The following is a 23,173-nucleotide window of genomic DNA, read 5'->3' as shown; positions in this document are numbered from 1 at the left end:
ATATGGAGCCTAGAATCGTAGGCGGTGAGGGTCCAGGTCGCTAGGCTAATGTAGATAGCTGGCGGGATTCCGTCTCCTTGTGGACACATCGCTGCCGAGTCCCTGAACATCTACATTGGTGACCTACAGGCCATTCCGGTCGGGGACTTCCTCATTTTTCTGCGCTCTCAATACATCCTTCCAAGGGAAGTTATTTACAAACCCGGGCTGGGCTGTCTGAGCCGCTCGTGGCCTGGTTTCTTCCCCTCCGCCCCCGAAGCCGCAAATAGTCGCGACATCAACCTTCCCCACACAACATGAGACTGGATGTTAAGGTACGCCGTGTGTCATTCGGAATAATTTTCAATGTGGAATAGGCTGGCGCTTCTTTATTTTGGGGATACATTCGAAGGGAAATGAGTTCGTTGCTGACCATAATTGCAACTGAATAGAGACAGCTCTTTGCTCGCTCGGAGCGAGTAAAGGGCATTGACTTCCATCCGACAGAGCCATGGGTGAGTGCCCCTACGATCTCAAATGTGGACATGTTATGCTGACTGGGCCTCAGATCCTGACAACCTTATACAGCGGTGCGTTAGGGGATCTGCCTATAAACGGTTATAGGCCGAATGCGCTAATCGGAATCCATAGGTCACGTATACATCTGGTCTTACGAGACTCAGGTAAGTGTTTGATGAGCAACGTCACGCTCAATCGTCTTCTGACCGTCAATCTCCGCAGTCAATCATCAAAACGTTCGAACTTACCGATGTCCCTGTACGAGCTGGTCGGTTTATTGCCCGCAAAAACTGGATTGTTTGCGGGTCAGACGACTTCCAACTCCGCGTATACAACTACAACACTTCCGAGAAGATTGCCTCATTTGAGGCCCACCCAGATTATATTCGTTCGATTGCTGTTCATCCAACCCAACCTTTCGTTCTTACAGCCTCCGATGATATGACAATCAAGCTCTGGGATTGGGAGAAAGGTTGGAAGTGTGTCCAAGTGTACGAAGGCCACGCTCATTATGTGATGGGACTGTCCATTAACCCTAAGGACACAAACACATTTGCATCTGCATGCTTGGATCGGACGGTCAAGATCTGGAGTCTTGGTTCCCCGCATGCCAATTTCACATTGGAGGCTCACGAGACGAAGGGTGTTAACTATGTCGACTACTATCCGCAAGCCGATAAGCCGTATCTTCTTACCACCTCAGATGATAAGACAGTTAAGGTCTGGGATTACACCACGAAAGCGCTCATTGCGACATTGGAAGGACATACGAGTAATGTTTCCTTCGCCTGCTATCACCCGGAATTACCAGTGATCATTTCGGGATCTGAAGATGGAACCATCAAGATCTGGCACGCAAACACATATCGACTGGAGCAATCGTTAAGCTATGGTCTTGAAAGAGCTTGGTGTGTTGCATACCAGCGTGGTAGACAGGGTATCGCAATGGGTTTTGATGATGGTGCAGTGGTTGTGAAAATGGGTCGCGAGGAACCCGCTGTCTCTATGGACGGATCGGGAAAGGTTGTCTGGGCCAGGCACAATGAAGTGGTTTCAACAGTCATCAAAGGCGGTGATGCCACTGTCAAGGATGGCGCACCAATCTCCTTACCGACCAAGGAGCTGGGCTCATGTGAGGTCTACCCACAGACGCTGTCACACTCGCCCAATGGCCGTTTCGTTTCAGTATGCGGTGATGGAGAATATATCATCTACACTGCTCTTGCTTGGAGAAATAAGGCATTTGGGCAAGCTCTCGATTTCGCCTGGGGCTCGAAGGATAACAGCAATGATTATGCTATTCGCGAGTCAGCAACTAGCGTCAAGATCTTTAGGAACTTTAAGGAAGTCAGCGGCGGCCTAGATGTCGGCTTCCAAGCCGAAGGTCTTACTGACGGTGTGCTTCTTGGTGTCAAAGGACAAGGGGGCATTGGTATGTTCGATTGGGAGACCGGCAATCTAGTCCGTCGTATTGAAGTCGACCCGAAAGCCGTAAGAATCAACAAAAAAAAAAGTCCATGAATAAGTCTCATCAGCTAACACCGCTTCTAGGTTTATTGGTCTGAGTCGGGCGAGTTGGTTACACTTGCCTGTGAGGACTCATTCTACGTGCTCCGATTCTCGAGGGAGAACTACATCAACGGCCTCAATGAGGGAGAAGCCGACGAAGATGGTGTTGAGTCGGCCTTCGAAGTCGTCACTGATGTCAATGAGGCTGTCAGGACAGGTCAATGGGTTGGTGACTGCTTTATCTACACCAATTCGACGAACCGATTGAACTACCTTGTCGGTGATCAGACCTACACAATCTCTCACTTTGACCAGGGAATGTATGTCCTCGGCTACTTGCCTCGCGATGGCAGGGTGTATCTTGCCGATAAGGATGTCAACGTTGTTTCTTTTGGTCTTTCACTTAGCATGGTCGAGTACCAGACTGTGGTTCTTCGTGGGGACATGGATATGGCAGCAGAGCTGCTGAAGGACATCCCACAGGACCAGATCAACAAGGTTGCGCGGTTCCTCGAAGGTCAGGGCTACAAGGACATGGCCCTTGAAGTCGCCACAGATCCCGAACATCGTTTCGACCTTGCCCTTTCTCTCAACAATCTCGATATTGCCCTCGAAATTGCTCGTGAAGCTAACGTCGAACATAAATGGAAGACTGTTGGTGATGCTGCCCTGGCAGGATGGAATCTGGAATTGGCCCAGGAATGTTTCACCAATGCAAAGGATGTTGGCTCCCTCCTGCTTTTGCACACTGCCAGCGGTAACAAGGAGGGTCTCCGTAACCTCGCAGAACAAGCATCCGAGGCCGGTCTGCATAATGTTGCTTTCTCTACCTTGTGGTCTCTCGGTGATATCGATGCCTGCACAGACCTTCTTGTGCGGACCAACCGTCTCGCGGAAGCCGTCCTTTTCACACAAACCTACAAGCCATCCCAGGCACCCGAGCTCGTAGTTCAGTGGAAGCAGTCGCTCGAGCAGTCTGGAAAGACAAAGATCGCTCGCCTGATCGGTGTCCCTCCCGGTGCTCCCGACACTACCGCCGATGACGATCTCTTCCCAGAATGGGATGAGTACCTCCGTCTGGAGAAGGAAGGTGTTGTCCCTGAGCCTCCTTCATCAGAGTCCCTTATCGATGTCAACGATGACGAACAAGCCGAGTCAGCAGCCAACGGGGCTCCAGAAGTAGAAGCTGAAGCATGAACGGGGAGGTAAATGACAGTTGATTGCAGAAAGAAGTTGGGTGTATCTACTACCTTATTGTTCTAGAGTTGTTTGTTTCTACCCATTTATTCCTCTTCTACTATTTTGCCCGCTATGACTTAAATATTATTACGTCTCATATCCATTATGACACTCTGTAGAAATTGCGGCTATTGTTCCTTTGAACAGGAGATTACTATCAAAATTATCCCCACAGCTCTCTGATCGAACCTTTCTGCTTCTAGCCATATGCGATACTAAGGATAAGGCATTATGCACAGAAGTAATATCATTACTCATAAATTAGCTTAATTTAAAGGGCACGCTCGAGGCTATCTACCGTCCATGGCTATCCAAAAGAATTTGAGAGCTATATCTCTAAGATTAAGGATGGTATCCAATCCATCAACTTATGCCCTTAGCCCAATGAACTTCCCAATAAAGCCACCCTAGGGAGGAATCTCTTAACAATAGTATCGTGTTTCTTGGCAGTGCTCTAGTTTGAATCAGTATAGTCGGATTTTTCAAGATCTTGCTAGCATCTTGAAGCAATTGCTCTAATTTCAGAATCATCAACAACACATAATGTAGATTATTATCGATAGCGAGTCCGATAATGAGAAGGACTGACATGGATTCATGCATCTATCTACATATCGAAGGAAGCCCAAAGCAAATGGATGGGCTAGCCCCAGACAGCTAGCTATTTATGAAATTAGGTGGTTTATACATGATATAGCATGACTTATTCACCACCGAAGAATATTTCCTTGAACATACTATATCGAATATACCAAGGTGTGAGCAACAGTCCCGCGACAGTAAACACTACAATAACCCCCAAAACACGGCAACTATAAAAGCAATGACTAGTATATAAAATTTCCAAGACCTCGGAATCATACACACCAGTAAATATATAAACGTATTAATTAACCCCCAAATCACCTAACCTGATATTACATACAGTGGAACCACTACCGGTGTCTGTAAGTGAGTGTCGGTAACTTGAAAATATGGCCGATGCCAATCGGCCCGTAGTGTATGTACGTATATGTCTGGTGCCACCTCGGCTGCCGGCTCCCCCCCTTTTTATGAAGGTGGCAAAGTATCGTAGTAGATGCTTTTATGTGTCAGAAGCATGGTGGGAAGTGTTGTTATGAGTCATAGTGAACTGAATGAGTTGTGGGCAGATTTGGTGGGTGTTTTCATAGAGGGTGGTCTGGAGATACGTAATTTTTTTTTTCTTTCTCTAAACTATCCGGGTAGATTTTGCTAATAGATGGGTGGAACTACTAGTAGTTACTAGGTCTATTGAGGGGGACATGATTCTTCGGTAGCCGGTTTGTAGGCAGTTGTATCGTGACTGACAGGTCGGAAGGTGGTCATGTGGGAGGGGTTTACTGATTGTTGTGAGGGTTCGAAAGTACAATGGCATCGAATTGGTAACACAATAATTCAGTTCTGCATTGTTTAGAAACACCTGAAAGGGGGTATCTCTAAGAAAGACTCGAAACTCAACCTCAATAAGTTACGGTAATATTGAGAAATGTCATCGACGGGCTGAACGGAGACGTTGTATGCCAGAGGGCTAGAACGAAATTACGACAGTAGGAAGATTCCTACCCCTTGGTATATATGGAAACCTGTTTTCAGGACTGGGCGTCCTCGTACCTCACAATCGAGCATACCAGGCGTTGGCGCACACATTCCCCAGATCGGCTGGAGCCCTATCGCATGCAACAGTACCCACCCGGCGTCTATATCCGAACATTCCTGCTGCAAGTCATGGAGGTTGATCCGGCCAATGAAATCCATCGATCTTCTTTTTCCGACATGCTGATAACTGCCAGTGTACAGTACTAGTGTCGACTGCACAGGTGCCTCGAGGAAATGTGAGATCGGGGCATGTCTTGCTTCAGTGACCGAAGTATGGATGAATGTTTGTTCGCCATCTCGAAGAATGGTGACTACCGGAGGATTATCACCAGCGCAGGACTATGTATATGCCATGATGCCACGACTTTGCGTGATAGAGTTCAAGAGCGGAGATTTACAGCGGAGATTATTATCGCAGATATTAGCACAGTACCGACAAGATGCTCAATTGGAGCGACGTACTACCCACATTAACCGCGTTTATCGCCTTTATCCTGGGCATACTATGCCTCTTTGCAGGAACGAAAACAAACCTTTTATTAGATACAGATGTCTTCACGGTGTGTTAGCCTTCGTCACACTCGCTTTGGATGAGCAGGGACTAACGACAGTCGAAGATATATACGACGAGGATAGGCAATGGCACGGGGATGCGGGACTTCTACTCGATATATGTCATGTCCTACTGTGAGGGATTTCTACATGCAGAAAGTCGAAACTGGACCGCATGTTCACACCCATCGCTACTGTTCTCCTTCAATGCGACAGAAGCATTAACGAAAGATGCTGGTAACAGCACCTCACTATCTAGCCTGGGATGGCCGAGTTCCATCACGGATGATCTACGCACGTTCGGTGCTACCACCCAGAGCATGGGTGTCTTCTACTGTATTGGGATAGGGTTAGCGGGACTGGCGGTCTTGGAACGACTGTGGTTCGTGATCGCGAAAGGACCGAGACAGACAGTGGTAGAAGTTTCTTCTCTCGTGGTAAGCCCCCGTTGGACGTTCTAGATCCCATCCGGTACTAAGAAGGCCCACAGCTCAGTTTCACTATGCTCAGCATTCCGTCCATTATCGCAACAGTGGTTGCATTACAATTTGTAAACCTTATCAATCGTCACGGAGAGGAGTCCGGTGTGACGGCGACGTATGGGCATCAATTTTTAGGAATGACATGGGCTGCCGTCGGGTTGCTGCTGGTCGGAGGCATTGTCAGTTTACTTACGGTATTGGTGGACCGTAACCGATCGGCAGACCAGTATGAACCGGTGGCAGAACCGAAGACGGTGGCCGAGGATTCCGACTCGGTAGAGTCGAACCAGAAGGGGGACTAAGAAAGGAACGGAATGGAGAGGAATAATAGGAATAAAGAAAAGGAGGGGGTGGTGAAATTAACTAAAGGAGGAAAAGTAGGAAAAAAACGAAAAGAACATCAGAGAAAACTAAGGAAAGGGAACGAATCGGGAGGAGTGATTCTTGTGCAAATATGTTGGGATTGGAGCCCCAAATTGGATATACGTCGAAAAAAAAAGATCAGAGCCCCACTGAATCTCGACAGTTCTATTCCCAAGAGAAGAAATTCCATGACTATCTGTTGATTTTTGATCGATGATGTTGTAACAGTGTTTGGTGAAGTGGACCTTTTTCGCAATACAATGGCAGTATGGCTGTGGAAGGGGTCTTGAGATCATACTCATAGTGTGAGAAAAAAATTGGGTCTCCCGCGGATGGCGACGTCACGAGTGGACCCGTGAAAAGGTCTCGCCAAATGAGGCAACCCGGTTCCCTCCGTTCCAACCGCTATACCTGCGATTCTATCGTTGATAGTGGGTCACTCGATGGATTCAAGGGATGTCAAATGATGACGTTAAGTTGACTACGACTTATCGTTGTCATGACTGGAAAATTATCGGGAGGAATTGACCAGTCCTATTTGCGAGGGGGAAATGAAGAAGATCAGAGGTCGTTCCGTTCTTGTCTTGCAGGGATTCCATAACCTCATCGACAACTTACTCCGTACAGGCCGGAGTATGGGCAGCAAGTCGAACTAGCCCGTTCGGCTAAAGGTGAGTCGTTTTATGGTCACCTAGTGGAGTGTAACCCCGACTGGACAATGTTCAAAGTGTAACTGTAAAGAGAGAATATCGGGTGACAATTGGGTCTCAAGTTCCTGCGTAACGTGATACCGAATCAGATTCATGACCCTATCGCGAGGACGATCACGGAATGGTCCGGATCAGAAATTCTGAGGTTCTGGTTGGATTGATGACTTGAACTAATACCCAATATAATGACGAAAACCAATCCCCTCGTTTCCTGTTTTTGCACGGGAATAGCCACAATTCCCCCAGAAAGAGTCTGAGCCCTCCGGAAGACTGCGTTCCTAGTCCCCATGTGTTAAGTTGATACTATTCCCATAGGCACGTTTTTCCCCCTTCCCCACTCCAGTTCCACCAGTCGTGAATGAGGATATTGTAGGGGTTCCATTCTCGCCCAGAATTTGGTTTCTTTGCCGTTCCATACGAAGCGTCACTGCATCATTCCTTCCCTTTTCATTCACCCCTCTCTTGTCTGCCATCGTCAAATGTTTTGTAGTACATATACCCCTCGCTACCCCTCTTTCTGTTTCCCAAGAAATCATCATCGTCAACAACAATAACAACAAACTTTCTACTTCACAAGGATCTCTTTCTGATATCCCATCCTCCTTTTCTCTCTCATCTACTTCTACCACCGCTACTACTTTCCTATACTCTCTCTATCCTACTTCCATCATCATCACCAGCACCACCACAACAACAACCCCCTTTCCACTTTCTGTTGAAACACAATATCTGGATCCTACCGTTATCAACCATTCATTATGGGTAAAAAGGCAATCCAGTTTGGCGGTGGAAACATTGGCCGTGGCTTTGTGGCTGAGTTCCTCCACGCTGCCGACTATGAAGTCGTCTTCATTGATGTCATGGATAGCGTCATCAACTCTTTGCAGCAGACCCCGTCGTACGATGTCACGGAGGTCAGCGAAGAGGGTGAAAGCACCAAGACTATCACCAACTATCGCGCTATCAACTCTAAGACGCATGAGGCCGACGTCGTTCAGGAGATCGCATCGGCAGATGTGGTTACCTGTGCTGTCGGTCCCAACATCCTGAAGTTCATCGCGCCAGTCATTGCCAAGGGTATTGATGCGCGCACCGAAAAGAAGCCCGTGGCTGTGATCGCCTGTGAGAACGCTATCGGTGCTACAGATACCTTGCACGGCTATATCAAGCAGCACACTAACCCTGACCGTCTGGAGACCCTCTCCGAGCGTGCCCGCTTTGCCAACTCGGCTATCGACCGCATCGTCCCTAACCAGCCCCCGAACAGTGGTCTCAATGTTCGCATCGAGAAGTTCTACGAGTGGGCCGTGGAAAAGACTCCTTTTGGCGAATGGGGTCATCCCGACATTCCTGCCATCCACTGGGTGGACCACCTCGAACCTTACATCGAACGCAAGCTCTTCACCGTCAACACTGGTCATGCTACCACGGCCTATTATGCTCACAAGCTTGGCAAGAAGATGATCGCTGAGGCCCTCGAAGACCCAGAGATTCGCGAGACTGTGCACAAGGTGCTTGAGGAGACCGCTTCTCTCATTGTATCCAAGCATGAGATCTCAGAGCAGGAACAGAAGGAATACGTTGACAAGATCGTCAGCCGTATCTCCAACCCCTATCTCGAAGACAACGTTGAGCGTGTAGGACGTGCTCCTCTCCGCAAACTGTCTCGCAAGGAACGATTCATTGGACCTGCTTCGCAGCTCGCAGAGCGCGGCCAGAAGTTCGATGCTCTGCTGGGCGCCATCGAGATGGCTCTTCGCTTCCAGAACGTCCCAGGCGACGAGGAGAGTTCCGAGCTTGCTCGCATTCTGAAGGAGAACTCGGCCAAGGACGCCACCTCTCAGCTTACCGGATTGGAGAAGGACCACCCACTCTATTCTCATGTGGTAGAGCGTGTGTCCATGGTCCAACAAGGTGCCAAATAAGCGATGTGATTCCCGCTCGTTTCACACATCACTATACTCCTTTTTATTACCAGAAAACGAAGGGTCCCGAGTCCATCACATATATGGATCGCCCGAGGGATTTTGATATGATATCAAACTGTTCTGTCCGCTGGCCGGGCATGAACTGCATGGGATACGGCGAACATATGGACGGCGCGAATGGAAGCATTCAATGGGATCTCGGATTAGCATACATGATGATTTGTATTGACTTAGTGCAGCGCATAAGAGTCTAATGAGATTAATGATTATGAAATGATTCTTCTTGTCTTTGGTGTAGGTGGCATCCGTAGGAATTACAATTCTCGCTCTGGTAGAAGTGTATAGGTGTTTTCGTAAATGTACATTTGTCGTTCTGAAGTGCATCTACAATTTACTATCCACCCACGTTGGCTTCCTCTTCTCCACAAATGCCCTCAATCCCTCTTTGATGTTCTCGCCTTCATTTAGCCTCTTCTGCCACCCGTCGATCAACCAGCGACTGCCCTCCTCAGCTCCAACGCCCTCCCAGCCCAGCTTGACCCCCTCCCGACTGACGATCACGGCATCGGGACTATTCGCCGCGATTTGACCCGCTATCTCCAATGCGCGCGTCACCACTTCTTCCGGCGTGGGCAGCACTTCATTGACAAATCCCCACTTCTCCGCCTCAGTTGCCGTTACCCGCCGCCCCGTCAAGACCATCTCCATTGCCCGCTGTCGCCCAATGGTGCGTACCACCCGCGGCAACGCCCCCGCAATCGCAACGACTCCGCGCTGAACTTCGGGAAACCCGAAAAAGGCCTTCTCACACGCAATCACCATATCCGCATTGACAATCATCTCACATCCACCACCCAGACAGATCCCATTCACAGCACAGATAATAGGTTTCTTCCCACTCCGTCGGGAAAGACCCCCGAATCCGGACGACGGTTGTTGTCGTTTCGATCCTTCGGCACTATTCACTTGGTTGTTCCATTCTATTCCAACTCAATTAGTCCATTTATCCCGTGTCTTATCTCAAACCAATCAAATATAACAATAGTAGACGTTGTAGATCAATAGAGGGATGGATATATGTATGTAGATCAGGAGTTAATCTGAAATAACGTAATAACCATATAACATACCCTTTAAATCCGCCCCGGCACAAAACGCCCTGCCTTCCCCTGTCAACACCCCAACCCTGATGCTCGGCTCCTCGTCCATCCATTCCCAGAGCGCGTGCAGCTCATTGTGACCTGCTGTGTTTATGCAGTTTAGGTCCTTCGGCCGTGAGAGCGTCACTTGTAGGACGTTTGGGGTGGGGAAGGCCACTTTGGCATGTTGTGGGGTTGGGGGTGGGGTTTTGAAGGACATTTTTTTCTTTTCTTTTTCGGTATTTGGCTTTCTTTTGTTGTTTGGGTTTGATCTGTGGATGGTTTTATTTTTACTTATTGGGGTTATGGGTTGTCGTGGTTTTTATCTTGGGGGCTTTTGTTGGTTTTAGTTGATGGGGAAGCGTTGCCGAGGGCCGAAATGCGGAGAAGGTTATTTTTGTGATTATTTATGTGGAGTTTTGGGAGTTGCTTGGTCTGATACTACTAGCACTAGTAGTTGGGACTAGTATTGACTACTATTGTTAGTAGATGGGTATTGAAGTTTAGGGACTCGCTCAGAGTGTTGTATGTGTTTGTGTATTCAAAATTAGTTCTTGATGACAAGGGTGAAAAAAGTAAAAATAAAGCCCGCTTCAAGCCTTTCTGATGCTCTACACTTATACCACCCCGGCAACGCCCAACTCCGTTCCATTGACACCCTGGATATAAAACTGTCGATTCATTCATCACTTGGACTATGCCTTGTTGATCCAGCCGCTGTGCACCATAAAATCATAAATTCGGCCCGTTTTGGTCGCATCGATCTATGGGATTGATTAGATTTCTTTTCTTTCTTTCTTTCTTTCTTTCTTTTTTTTTTTTTTTTAGTAGAATGGACGATGGGTATGTGTTACCTTGCAGATAGTTCGCGCGTCCTTCTTTTTCAAGCTTCCTCCCTGTTTCATTGCTTCTTTAAGGAGGGTTTCCTTGATTACTAGATAGGGCTTGGGCTGGACGTGTAGCACGTTGCATACTTCCACCTCTTCCTTGGTTAAGAGATGGAGGTCGGGTGCACCGTCGTTCTCTAGTTTCCATGGAATGACCCCGTTGAGCGGTTGGACTACGAACTTCGTCTTGGCTGGCTGCGGCGTCGTGAGGCCGTCTCCGTTGCTTGCAAATGCTCGGTCGAAGTCGTTCATCGGTTGGTTGACCGGCTCCGGTGCCTTGTTTGCGCCGGATGCCTTTTGTAACCGCAAAGGGAGCTCGGGTGTGGTTAGCTGGCTGGCTGCAGAGGGGCCTTCAGGTTGCTGTGACTGCTTCGGTCGTGTGCTGGCGAACCGATCAAAGGACCCTTGTGGCACGAGTCTCTGGGCGCGTTGTTGTTTCTCTTGCTCGTATTTTTCTCCCCCTTTAAGGTCTCCAATCCCCATCTGTCGCCACTCCTGCAGTTGTGTGATGGCTAACCGTAGATTGTGCTCATACTCTAAGCCCTTGTTGAACTCCTCAAAGTCATCATGGTTCATCATTCGAGCAAACGGCTTCGCTTTGTTTAGTAGATCCCTTTCCTCCTTGGTGCGTTTCTTCTCCAATGCCGTGTTCTTGCGGTATTCAAGTAAGTTGTGCTCAAACAGAACTTTCTTGCGCTCCGTTCGGGCGGTCAAGCGTGAGTTGTAGATGTCGACTACCGTCATCTTCAGCTCCATCTCTGCGTCGGTTTCACCGTTGGCCGTTTCACCAGCGCCCGGTTCGAACGTCATATGTTGCACTGCTTCTTCCGCATCGTTCATAAATTCCGTCTCGAACTCGAGACGACCAGGCATATAACCTTGCACTTCGTGACAAGCCGGAACACTGGCAGTAGGTTTTTGTTTTGGTGTCGTCGGAGGAGCTGCTTTGGCCGCCTCCTTGCGCTCCTCGATGCGACGCTTCTTGCGGGACTGGAACTCTTCCTTGGAGATCGAGTCGGATAGTCGCGTGTCATCCGGATCGGCGCGTTCGGGTAATGGGAAATTCGGACTGTCGATATATGTGTCGATATAGTGATCTCGTACTTCCTCCTTGGTTCGGTAACCACCGATATGATCTGCGATATCGGCCCATGACCCCAACCCATAAATATCCGCGCCTTCTAACAGCAAAAGTTCCTCATCCGCTCCCCAATCTTCCTGGAAGATCGGAACCGAATTCTGCTCAATCACTTGGAACGGATGTGAGGACGGGTCATGGTTCTTGGACTTCTCTCCGGCAGCAAAACAAGGAACGCAGAGATCGTACTCATGGCAGGTGGGGTGGGCGCACGATACACGAACCTGTTACACTGCAGTTAGATATAGCCCGTGTGATTTCATTGACATCGGTGCCTCCATACCGTTGAAGTCACGTCCACCGAACAGATATCGCAATGGTACTTGGTCCCAGCTTCCGTGCCGCGCGAGGCGGTCTTCTTCCGTATTACGCCCATCGATTGTGAATCCCTTTCATCCTCCACTGTATCCTGAGCCGTCTCGACTAGATTCTGCGCCCTCTTGTGGTGATAGAGGGCTGATATGGGGCGATCCGATCAAGTTGTGAGATGGTCCAGATGGGGAAGTCGGAGAACGCGAAGGGGAATCTCCGCAGTCAAGTGGGGATCGGTCAGGTGAGCGGGCGGTCAACTGGCCAGTCAAGAACGGATTATTCGGCACAGGCGATATGTCAATCGAGCGGGAGAGATAAGTTCCTAATGACGATGCGCTGGCTGATCTCTATTGGGAGCTGAAGTTGCAGTTAGCTTCGGTACATAGCGGCATCGCCAGATCCCGGCGGGCAAAGTGGCTTAGCCATCGGGGCTAGTGGGCTTGGAAGCCTGAATATTCAGGGATCTGCACCGCCCCAGGGGCACTGGTGCCTCAGGTGTCCTAGGAATGGACCCAGGCAGCCATGTTCCTGACCCAATGATGGCGGGTGATTTTGCCCCCCCTCCTTCTCCCGTGCCCCCTTCTGGTTTTCCCCTCGATCTGTGTTTGTTCCCTTTCCATCGTTCAGACAGAGTCCATCTTGCTTGTTTTTTTTTATTTTCTTTTTTTAAGATCTGGGTCGTTGTTGGAATTTGTTCCGGCCCTGGTTATTATTGTTGTTGTTGTTCTTCCCCCCTTCTTAACTTCTCCCTGTACAGTCTCCGATCATCGTTCTTATCTCTTGATCCCAGTTCCCTGATCCCCCCTCAGGTTTCCTTCTCTGTGTGTTTCTGACCGCTGTGGCTGTGGCGGTACCGCATCTCTGCACCAACCCTTTGGAGTACTAAGAACGACCTCCTTTTTTGTTTCATTCCCTCCCTAGTTTTTTATTTTTTTTTTTTATTTAGTCTGTGACAAACTTGATCAAGACCCTACTGCATTCTGTTTTCTCTCTCACCTTTATCCTGGATATCCTAAACCGCCTGTCACAATGTCTTGGAAACTCACCAAAAGTATGTCCCTTACTTTCTATATATAGCATCAATTTGGCCCATTCTGCAAGTTGACCTCTATCTAACCCACTTCATATAGAATTAAAGGAAACCCACCTTGCTCCTTTGACGCAAACCTTTACCCGGTCCTCATCCACATCCACCATTAAGGGCGAGCCCGGCGAAGAGACCCCTGTGGCCTCGCAGGCTCCGACTCCAACTATTCCCACGTCAAACATCAATGGAATCAGTATGTAATCTATGTCTCTCGGTTATCACGGGCACGTCCTAACATGTGAAAAGATGCCTCGGAATCTCTCGTATCGCCTCCCGTGGCTCCTGTCAAGCCCGGTATCCTGATCGTCACCCTCCACGAAGGACGGGATTTCGCCCTTTCCCCGCAGTACCAACAGATCTTCAATTCGCATTTCCAAAACAACTATGCTATGCGCCCGAGCTCCTCGTCCTCCCACTCCGCTCATAGCCAGGCCGCATCATTCGTCCATAATGGCCGTCCTCAATCGACTAGCGGGGGTATCAATGCTGCGCCCACAATCCACGGTCGGTATTCGACAAAGTATCTTCCCTACGCTCTGTTGGATTTCGAGAAGAACCAGGTTTTTGTCGACGCAGTTTCAGGGTCGCCCGAAAATCCCCTCTGGGCCGGAGACAATACCGCCTTCAAGTTCGATGTGTCCCGTAAGACGGAATTGAATGTTCAGCTCTATCTCCGAAACCCGGCCGCTCGGCCCGGTGCTGGCCGAAGTGAGGATATCTTCCTCGGTGCCGTCAAGGTACACCCACGCTTCGAAGAAGCCCAACAGTTTGTGGAGGATCCCAAACTCAGCAAGAAGGACAATCAGAAGGCGGCTGCGGCTCACGCAGCCCAGGAGCGCCATTTGGGCCAGTTGGGCGCAGAATGGCTGGACCTTCAATTCGGTACCGGATCGATCAAAATTGGTGTTAAGTTCGTCGAGAACAAGCAGCAAAGCTTGAAGCTGGAGGACTTTGAGTTGCTGAAGGTCGTCGGTAAAGGTAGTTTCGGCAAGGTCATGCAGGTCATGAAGAAAGATACAGGTCGTATCTATGCCCTCAAGACTATCCGCAAGGCTCACATCATTTCACGGTCGGAAGTCACGCACACTCTGGCCGAGAGATCGGTGCTTGCACAGATCAATAACCCTTTCATTGTCCCCTTGAAGTTTTCCTTCCAGTCCCCAGAGAAATTGTATTTCGTTCTTGCTTTCGTAAACGGTGGAGAGCTGTTCCACCACCTCCAACGAGAGCAGCGTTTCGATATCAACCGTGCCCGTTTCTACACGGCTGAGCTGCTTTGCGCATTGGAGTGTCTGCACGGCTTCAAGGTCATTTACCGTGATCTCAAGCCGGAAAATATTCTCCTCGACTATACGGGACACATTGCTCTTTGTGACTTTGGTCTCTGCAAGTTAGACATGAAAGATGAAGATCGGACGAACAGTAAGACCTCTTATGTATCTGCAATCCCGTTTGATATCGCTGACATTCTCGAAAGCCTTCTGTGGAACCCCTGAATATCTTGCACCTGAGTTGCTATTGGGCAATGGATATACCAAGACTGTTGACTGGTGGACGCTGGGTGTCCTCCTGTATGAGATGTTGACAGGTCTTCCTCCATTCTACGATGAAAACACCAACGACATGTACCGAAAGATTTTACAGGAGCCCCTGACTTTCCCAAGCACGGACATTGTACCCGCCGCTGCTCGGGACCTTCTAACGCGACTTCTTGACCGTGACCCTCAGCGTCGACTGGGTGCCAACGGTGCTGCGGAGATCAAGTCGCATCATTTCTTTGCCAACATTGATTGGCGTAAGCTGCTCCAGCGGAAGTACGAACCAAGCTTCCGACCCAACGTGGTATGTGATAGAATCATCACCCAATCCCCGTGCATCTCGATCGTAGCTGACTTGTGTAGGTTGACGCGCGTGACACCGCCAACTTCGACCGGGAGTTCACATCAGAGGCACCTCAAGACTCATACGTGGAAGGGCCCGTTCTGTCCCAGACTATGCAGCAGCAGTTTGAAGGCTGGTCTTACAACCGCCCGGTTGCTGGTCTTGGAGATGCTGGCGGCAGTGTTCGGGACCCATCCTTCGGCAGCATTCCCGAATAAGCAACATCTACTATGCAGTATCAATGAGTAGTTTCAAGTTGAAACCGCATTCTGCTATGTGCTGTAGTCTTTCCTCCTTTTCTAGCACAAGGAGCCAATGGCATCTGTTTTAACAGCCCTGATTTAGATCGTTTCTTAGCGATTTTGTTGTTTTCACTACCATATTTTCTTCATATCCCTTTTTCTTTCTCCTTTTCTCTCCAGGCTGGGTATGCACTAGGATTGTTCGGGCAATCACTTTTTCTAAGGCATCAATGTCATTTGACATGACTAGTTCATAGACAATGGATCATCTAGGATTCTGAACAAAGTCTTGTTTTCCGACTGTGAGCCTCCATCCAAGCTGTAACCATCTGTAGAGCTTAGTATAAGGGCTCGTAGAGCTTCCTATAGGCCTCCAACAGCCCAAACCAACAGAACCCTGCTCTAGGCATCCACGATATTGTATACTAATGCTTAAAGTGACTAAACTGTAGGAATGGAGGACATCGTTTGTTTCTATGCTTTATTTCTCTAAGACTCTAACTCCTATCTACTTTTTGTTGAACCTGGTGTAACTGAGACACTGACATTCATCTATTCCTTATAGATATGCATGACCATGCTTCTACACATTCTTACAAACACAGAGACTATAAATCTGTATAAAAGAAAAGGAATTCCAGAGTTGAAGAAATGAATCAATGCTATAAGTACGCCTACTAAATAATCAATAGTAAAATCTCGATACTATGATGTAGAAGAAAACCATGTATTGGGCATATGAAAAACAAGTAATTAGAGCAGTAGCAGCAGATATCAACAACCGGATTTCTTCTAGGCCATCACGTCCTTGAGATTAAAGCCTCGTACTTCCCCCGTATAGCACAGATAAAACCACACATTCCCTGCAATGCAATATCGCATGATATACGCCTACATAGCTAGACGTTTCAATAGTTAGGCTCTAACAGGTTGATAGAATTTTGATCGGTCGATCGATTGTTTGTTTGATATCGCATGGTATGAATCAGTTGCAACTCTTCCGCCGTGAATATGGTAGCAGACAGGAAGGGCAGCCTCTAGTTCGGAATGTACCTGCCTTTGTCTTCCACCTAGACTGCGTACGCCTTTGATCAAGCATGGTGCAGTTTGACAATGCCATTGTGTATGACAGCAATAGGGTCTATATCACACAACGGTGGACATACTCCGAGTAATCGCCGTCACATTTCGTAGAGGCCGACCGATGGTAGCGAGATCCACTGACAGGGTTGTCATGGCGCGACCCCTAAGCCTTTGTCAGCCATATAATCCAGCTTGAACAGAACGCTCATCCTCAAGCGAGGCCATACTGGAATAGTTCAACAGTTGTGCATTTTGCTGAGTCTCTAATGACACTGTTAATGCCTTTTGAATATGAAACAGGCCCGGTACATACGAGTGGAAGAAGGGTCTGTGGCTCATTGACATCGGCGAATGCTGGTTAAGATAGCTAGGGTTATCTACTCTCTTCTGCCTTAGAGTTCTCCCCGTCAAAGTTACTGAGAGCACAAAGTGTTGTCAGTACTGACCGTGCTTGGATGTAACAACATGTTATTTTACCCAATCATCGAAAAGATGACGCATGAATCAATGAAATGTATGAAGCCTAAGTTAGCTTACAATTGCAACAGTGTTTCAATGTTTGTCTTGGAGAGAAAAAAGGGTCGATATATGTCACGCAATGGCAGCAATTACCGGGTCCTATTATTGGAATATCTACCGGGTTAGTACATTCTCATGATTGAATGGCGTCTGCTGCTCTAGAACCGGTTTGGACTTTTAATGATTGTTCAACTCAAAGGGACTAGCCAGTATAAGTCGTCAGTTCTTGAGTTTAATTGTAGGGGTATCAGAAAACCTGTAGTCCTCACTATCACGCAGTCTGTTGGAACGCACATCTTTCTATCCCTTAGCCCAATTAACGTCGTTAGCTACTTTCTTCCATTCATATCTCTGTATCCAAGCCCGTAAGCAATAGCAATCTGTAATTGAGAAGATAACACCGGGATGAAAGGCGACATACTCGAAATATTTAGTTCCCGATGACTTAAACTCTATCCGTATTTCTATAGCCTTGGACACGGTTAATGTTCATGGATTTCATGAAGGACCGTGTGTTTCGTTGTGACTTTACTATCAACTTGACGCTAATCGCAAAAACATACTTGCTCAATTACTCTTATGAATCTCAAAATCATCTTTCATAAAGAAAGTTCCCGGTCCTTGTTCGATAGCACGTCCGTGATCTCGAGAAATCAATGCAAAGCCCAACATGTGATTATCCTGTTCCAAGAATAGCAGAATACACCAGGTGACTACTGTACATATCATTCGCCTGCGGTAAATTCTCACGACAACTTCCCCAATGAAAACATAAAACACAGGCCTTATCAACAATTATTTCTGATATATCACAAGTAGTATACAAAACATCATTCATGAAAAGTTAGCGTAAACTCAACCCCGAGTTTCAGGCAAACATTCAGTTCTTGGCCAATCTGCAAGATTAGATCATGATACATGCAAGATATAACCTTAAAAGTTACTTCCCGCGACACGTCCGAACATTAGGCAACAATTTTATCCCCCCGGTCATTACCGAAATTGGGACTGATTCTCCGATGCGCAGGGCTTCGGCTTTCACTGAAGAAAGTAAACATTCTGCGGGTTTTGCGTGGCGGAGTCATTCCGCCAAGGCAGATTTCAAGGAGGTTGAATAAAATGGCGGTCGGCGGACCTTATGGGGTTACGTTTGATGGCGGTGTTGGTGTTGGTGCTTGCTTGCAGGCGTCGTCATCTGTAGATCTATTAGATCTGGTAGGGTTCATGGATATTGGCTGGGAGTTATGCTTTACTATCCAAGAATAGAAGTATTGGTTAGGCATCCGTCAGAGAGGTAGAGAGTTTTCAGGTAGATGTGCTTGTCCACATGTGGTCGGCGCTATTGCTTTTCTTCGAGTGTGGCTGTAGTTGGAGGATCTTGTATGCAATTCTATGGGTATCTCTTGGATGCGTCGACTCGATGCTCATAGGAGAGTTGCCTTGTGTGATGTCCTTTCTGGATACCCTCTCGCTTATAGAGTTTGATGCAGTGGAGTTCACCGTGTAAGACACTTTATATCAAAAAAAAATATGTAGCTACATGCTTGGATTATACTATGGTATTGTGCCCTATAATGCTTGGATGAAAGCATACTATTACCTACGATCTGTGTATCTCAACAGTTCATTCGCCAACTCTATATACATAAACCACAGAAAATGACAAAGTCATAGTGTAAAGAGAAGAATCAGAGTACAAACCATCAGAGGTCCATTTCCCCGCGTCATCATGTAACAGGCAGCCATTTTTGTTATTACTATATTCGCTCCTGAGCCCCATGCTATGCGCTGGCATAACCGATGTGTTGACCCCAGATGATGTACGAGGAGAGGCAAGATCTAAAAACAGATCTCACTTCTCGGACGTGTCAGCTCTTTGGGACTATATTTCGATATTCATGGGGTCCACCTACTGCACATTGTCAGAAAGTATCTAGTATGCTCGACAAACAACCGAGCAGACCCCGTCAAGATCGGCAGTGTTAATGTGGGGTACAGGCTTCTAATTTGTATACTAACTATATCGCTTCTCCTATAGGCCTTCCTTGGAATTAGATTTCTTATCTAATGATTATGATACTTTTATGGGGAGTTTATCGAGTGGCGGAGTAGCGCTGTATCGAGACATTGTTTTTATGTCTTTGCGACAAGCGTATATGGAGGAAAGAGTAGAGGAAGAAAACTCAATAACAGAATCAGGTATAATATACTAGATATGTAGTATCGGAGATAGAACTAGGCATTAGTTAGTTAGTGCCTCAGGCAAGCTACGCCTTAGATGCCAGCATCCAATGCTTTAATCAATGAATCACCACTCCGAGTCCCCGACACACCAACCTTAACATGACTTCCAGTGAGATACACATAGAAGGAAACACTCAGGTGGCGTGTCCACTACCTCAATCAGCATTCTCATTGGAAAGTTCCCACTTAAGGATATCACACGAGTCAATATACGGTATTCGAGCCCTTTCCTGTGCTCGGATATATATCGGGTCCGAGACCAAGTAAACGATAATACCATACTACTGAGTAAACACATTTGGGCATTTACTAAGAAACATACAATGCCAGGCATCTGATACACACCAAGAATCGATTTAGTTAGTCAACATACAAGCAGAAGAAACTGAACGGACGAGTAGTACATGGCGTTGTAGAGAACTGAAATCGCCCGTAATCACGATCCGCTAGGAGCACAGGCGAGCCTTGCATTCTGCATTACCTTACACAGTTCATACAAGTAAAGCCAAAAAAATAAAAAAATAAAAATAAAAATAAAATGAAATAAAATAAAAGAAAAATAATATTCTTGAAGACTAGTTCAGTGACATCAAACCCGACATTCGTCAGCCATCAGTTCCAATCCCCCGGAAACGGCCTCCGTAGTTCCAGTGGCGCTGGCCCAGGAAATGTAACTCTAGATAAACATTCCTCCACCGATATCATGACCACCAACAGCGGGGCAAACAGCTCAGCTACGAGACAGGTGCCCACGGCACCATTCTTACTACGTGACCCTTGTCTGGTGATTCTGTAGCATTCGCGAATCCAAGCTCTGGCTCTAGAATTACAGTCTAACACAGGCAACTTCGGCTAGACTCCTTCTAGGCGATCTAGTTTCTAGTATATCACCGCCAAAGATACGCGCAACAAGGTAGATTCGTATCTTAGCAAGTGGTATGACATGAAAAAGGCTTATGCATCCTGCGATCGACTCGCGTACTTCTTCCACCAAGCTTGAATGGAGACACGAGAAACTGTCATATGACATGTAACCGATTATCTTGATCTGGGGTTGGGAATTCTGCGATTGGAAAGCAAAAAAAGAGACGAAACTTGTTTGTGACAGCTACATTATGTATGTAAGCGTGGTTTTCTGTGGGTGTCTGCATAGTTCTGCTTGATATAGATTGCCGTTAAGCAAGGGCGCATGCGGGTATTTATAAGAATAATATGATTGATGTCTGACAAACTGTTGTATCACCTGATGATGTAACCCTACATGTAGAGGTGACTTGACTATAGAATCACTCGCTAGGTATCGGTTTTTAATGACTAGGATAGCGATTTCCAATGGGAAGTAGATTATGGGTGTCTTTTACTGACCGGGTCTTTTACCAGAATAGTCTAGAACAGGCAATAATAGGTCTGTAAGGAGCGTCGCCACATCGATTCACATTAGCCGCGTTAGGCACACGGAGTCAACGCCTGTTTTGCATGAACGAAGGGTGATCAGGGCCTTGGGGCGCTATGTTCTGGCAGTGTCTCGGAATCTCGGGTACGGCTAGCGTCCTCATCGTTTACATTCCCTTCGTGTGTAAGGATTGAGCCACATGGGGGGGGGGGGGGTCTGGCCACGTATTTTGGGGGTACTAGTATGTAATATGTGGAAGCTTTTAGCGGATATGAGCGTCCGGGTTCTGGAATCTGCCTGATGCAGTCGGTTACCAGATGACATGCAAGGAGCTTCTAGAATGGAAAGGGTGCAGCACGGCAGCTAGCCATTGGTGGAAGGATAGCACATGGGTACATGGACTGGACCTCGTTGGTGCCTCTTCACTGTTAGCTGCATGAGGGAAAAGTTAAAGGGAAAAGGGGCAAAGAAAGAGATGGGAAATGATGGGCCGCGAAATGAACTATCAGGCGATCGGAGTGACCGAAGCATGAACTGGAGGCTATCGACCGAGTCATGTAATGATACTCGCCTGGCAAGGCTGCCTTCCAATACGTTTCACTTGTCAGACCTTCTGATCCTGTTCTTAATTGCCGTTGGTTCTTCGTCATCATCCCTAGCTAAGCAACAGACCAGAAGGTTAAGCCTCGCTAAGATTTGTCCAAGAAGCCATGGCGATGAGCGACCTGAGGTGGCGCAACCTAATTAGATTATCCCTGAAGGATTTGATAGGCAGCGTTTCTTGTTAGTCTGAAGCCCATGGAATGATTATGGTGCAGCGGTCTTTCTTTCTTTTTACCGGGCTCGTGCGAGCTACCATGTAAGCCGGGTATCAGGATAGGGGGATTCAGATGAGTGGGACGTGAAGGAGCCAATGTTTCAAGGGCTTCGACGCATGTGTTTGATAGTACGGGACCATATGATTATTTGGATCAGCAAGAATGCTTCAAAATAGAACGGAAACATAGCTCCACTATCAAACACGAGAGGTCGACTGACATGACTGGTCCGGTGGCCATTAGGAGATTAAAGATGTCTAGTAAGCGCTCAATCGTGCTGTCTTTTGCTTCCTCATGACGACACGAGTATATTGATTCCTTCTTACTGACTGGTTTGGCGGTAGCATAGAAACTTAATGAAGCCATGGAACTCTTCCTTGAAGCGGCAGGACCGGCAGGTCCAGCAGAACTGGTAGTAATCTCCGTAGTGAATAAGCTGCAAGGGGAGAGGTGACCATGTGGTCTGCTATCAGAATGCGGTTCCGTCAACTTTGACCAAAGCAAAGGGGGAGAGGGTCCACTTCGCGATCATTATCATATCTCACAAAGTCTCTCCGCACTTATCAGCGTGCCACGGGGAACGTGGCCGCAGCGGGCATTCTGACTGGTTGTTGGACCCCGGACCAGTGCCAAGATGCCATGCAGGTGGCTTATCCACTGTCCAGGCTAAAAATGAGATAGACTTTATCCACGAGTAGGTACCGGCCCGTCAGCAAGTATGTGTCCCGGTCTCAGTCGCGAATTGGTGTTCATGGAGGCCGGAACTTGAGTTCATTCTTTCCCTTGGCATGCAAGAAGGAGGGGACTTTTGGTTTCTGGTGGGTGTGACCACCGCTAGAATAGGCAGAAGACGGCACACGAGCAGATACTGAATTGGGAAACTTCCTTTACGTTGCTCAAGATCGGGATGGCTGTTGTACAAGTGTACGTACATGCAGTCGTTGTCCTCGACCATTATACATGATGCAAGGGTAACGACGGGCACGGGATCGTGCACGGATAATCTGCGTGTCTCAAGCCGTATTGAGGAGTAAAAAGAGGTGCCTAATAATATCAACTAACTCAATCAATGGAAATTAGATCACATTGTCAGGTACTGCTTTGTGGAATAAGCTCCTATGACTATGACATATCCAATCCACCGAGGGCAGAGCACGGATACCGTTGAACATCCAGGGAACTGATGATGGGTCTCAGGCGCATCCATAATTATCATTATCACCAGACTAATTTCCCCTCTTGGAGGTCAGAAGTCGTGCCGGATGCCAGAGAAAACAGAGAAAGTATTAGATGACTTGACAGTCTCAGTGGGCGCGTGCAATGGGAGGGAGAATGATTGGCGGAAGGGAAAACTGGGGGGAAAACTTCATGCAGAAGGCGGTGGTGGGGGATCTGCTGGATTCTGCCACCACGTGCATCAATCATTGGACGATGGCGGAAGTTGATCCACGGAGTCTAAATGTGAAAAAGAAAAAAAAGAAGCTCCGCCTTCCGCGCTTGTAACGTGGTTCCGCCATTTTCCACTGGACAGG

The 23,173-nt window shown here is 47.7% G+C and overlaps 7 protein-coding genes across 7 annotated transcripts; 5 read left to right on the top strand and 2 right to left on the bottom strand.

The window, feature by feature from the left end:
• Positions 1–101: 101 nt before the first annotated feature.
• On the top strand, positions 102–3,532 carry BDV38DRAFT_262809 (coatomer subunit beta'). Its single transcript, XM_032056135.1, has 6 exons — positions 102–314; positions 432–494; positions 548–569; positions 631–662; positions 721–1,989; positions 2,050–3,532. Exons 1-6 carry the CDS (start codon positions 297–299, stop codon positions 3,202–3,204), a joined length of 2,559 nt encoding a protein of 852 aa, XP_031908003.1. The 5' UTR covers positions 102–296; the 3' UTR covers positions 3,205–3,532.
• A 1,409-nt stretch (positions 3,533–4,941) lies between these two features.
• BDV38DRAFT_275546 (SUR7/PalI family protein) lies at positions 4,942–6,199 on the top strand (the record flags this gene model as incomplete). Its single annotated transcript, XM_032058052.1, has 3 exons — positions 4,942–4,998; positions 5,481–5,852; positions 5,906–6,199. The coding sequence occupies 3 exons, from the start codon at positions 4,942–4,944 to the stop codon at positions 6,197–6,199; spliced, it is 723 nt and encodes a 240-aa protein (XP_031908002.1).
• Positions 6,200–7,618: 1,419 nt separating this feature from the next.
• On the top strand, positions 7,619–9,088 carry BDV38DRAFT_227472 (mannitol-1-phosphate 5-dehydrogenase). Its single transcript, XM_032052883.1, has one exon. It carries the CDS (start codon positions 7,729–7,731, stop codon positions 8,893–8,895), a length of 1,167 nt encoding a protein of 388 aa, XP_031908001.1. The 5' UTR covers positions 7,619–7,728; the 3' UTR covers positions 8,896–9,088.
• BDV38DRAFT_227518 (enoyl-CoA hydratase/isomerase family protein) lies at positions 9,089–10,494 on the bottom strand. The gene is made up of 2 exons (XM_032052884.1): positions 10,029–10,494; positions 9,089–9,878 (listed from the first exon to the last, which is right to left on the bottom strand). Exons 1-2 carry the CDS (start codon positions 10,255–10,257, stop codon positions 9,283–9,285), a joined length of 825 nt encoding a protein of 274 aa, XP_031908000.1. The 5' UTR covers positions 10,258–10,494; the 3' UTR covers positions 9,089–9,282.
• adaB (chromatin-binding transcription regulator ADA2) lies at positions 10,495–12,615 on the bottom strand. The gene is made up of 3 exons (XM_032052882.1): positions 12,346–12,615; positions 10,892–12,286; positions 10,495–10,801 (listed from the first exon to the last, which is right to left on the bottom strand). Exons 1-3 carry the CDS (start codon positions 12,436–12,438, stop codon positions 10,733–10,735), a joined length of 1,557 nt encoding a protein of 518 aa, XP_031907999.1. The 5' UTR covers positions 12,439–12,615; the 3' UTR covers positions 10,495–10,732.
• Positions 12,616–13,006: 391 nt separating this feature from the next.
• BDV38DRAFT_262803 (serine/threonine-protein kinase) lies at positions 13,007–15,866 on the top strand. The gene is made up of 5 exons (XM_032056134.1): positions 13,007–13,425; positions 13,505–13,654; positions 13,708–14,883; positions 14,939–15,303; positions 15,363–15,866. Exons 1-5 carry the CDS (start codon positions 13,404–13,406, stop codon positions 15,558–15,560), a joined length of 1,911 nt encoding a protein of 636 aa, XP_031907998.1. The 5' UTR covers positions 13,007–13,403; the 3' UTR covers positions 15,561–15,866.
• Positions 15,867–21,030: 5,164 nt separating this feature from the next.
• BDV38DRAFT_227418 (uncharacterized protein) lies at positions 21,031–21,683 on the top strand. Its single transcript, XM_032052881.1, has one exon. The coding sequence runs from the start codon at positions 21,212–21,214 to the stop codon at positions 21,569–21,571; it is 360 nt and encodes a 119-aa protein (XP_031907997.1). The 5' UTR covers positions 21,031–21,211; the 3' UTR covers positions 21,572–21,683.
• Positions 21,684–23,173: the final 1,490 nt, after the last annotated feature.

Source organism: Aspergillus pseudotamarii, assembly GCF_009193445.1.
Source record: "Aspergillus pseudotamarii strain CBS 117625 unplaced genomic scaffold BDV38scaffold_95, whole genome shotgun sequence".
NCBI lineage: Eukaryota > Fungi > Ascomycota > Eurotiomycetes > Eurotiales > Aspergillaceae > Aspergillus > Aspergillus pseudotamarii.
Note: the sequence above shows the minus strand (reverse complement) of the source record. Positions and strands in the feature narration are given on the sequence as shown.

Coding starts and splice junctions, on each gene's coding strand:
- BDV38DRAFT_262809 (XM_032056135.1), top strand. Junction 570..630: donor CCTGACAACCTTATACAGCG/GTGCGTTAGGGG, acceptor CGGAATCCATAG/GTCACGTATACATCTGGTCT. Junction 663..720: donor TCTGGTCTTACGAGACTCAG/GTAAGTGTTTGA, acceptor CAATCTCCGCAG/TCAATCATCAAAACGTTCGA.
- BDV38DRAFT_227472 (XM_032052883.1), top strand. CDS start 7,729: ATGGGTAAAAAGGCAATCCAGTTTGGCGGTGGAAACATTGGCCGTGGC.
- BDV38DRAFT_227518 (XM_032052884.1), bottom strand. CDS start 10,257: ATGTCCTTCAAAACCCCACCCCCAACCCCACAACATGCCAAAGTGGCC. Junction 9,879..10,028: donor TGCCGGGGCGGATTTAAAGG/GTATGTTATATG, acceptor GAGTTGGAATAG/AATGGAACAACCAAGTGAAT.
- adaB (XM_032052882.1), bottom strand. CDS start 12,438: ATGGGCGTAATACGGAAGAAGACCGCCTCGCGCGGCACGGAAGCTGGG. Junction 12,287..12,345: donor CGGTGGACGTGACTTCAACG/GTATGGAGGCAC, acceptor GCAGTGTAACAG/GTTCGTGTATCGTGCGCCCA. Junction 10,802..10,891: donor ACGCGCGAACTATCTGCAAG/GTAACACATACC, acceptor TCAATCCCATAG/ATCGATGCGACCAAAACGGG.
- BDV38DRAFT_262803 (XM_032056134.1), top strand. CDS start 13,404: ATGTCTTGGAAACTCACCAAAA. Junction 13,426..13,504: donor GTCTTGGAAACTCACCAAAA/GTATGTCCCTTA, acceptor CACTTCATATAG/AATTAAAGGAAACCCACCTT. Junction 13,655..13,707: donor GTCAAACATCAATGGAATCA/GTATGTAATCTA, acceptor ACATGTGAAAAG/ATGCCTCGGAATCTCTCGTA.
- BDV38DRAFT_227418 (XM_032052881.1), top strand. CDS start 21,212: ATGGGTACATGGACTGGACCTCGTTGGTGCCTCTTCACTGTTAGCTGC.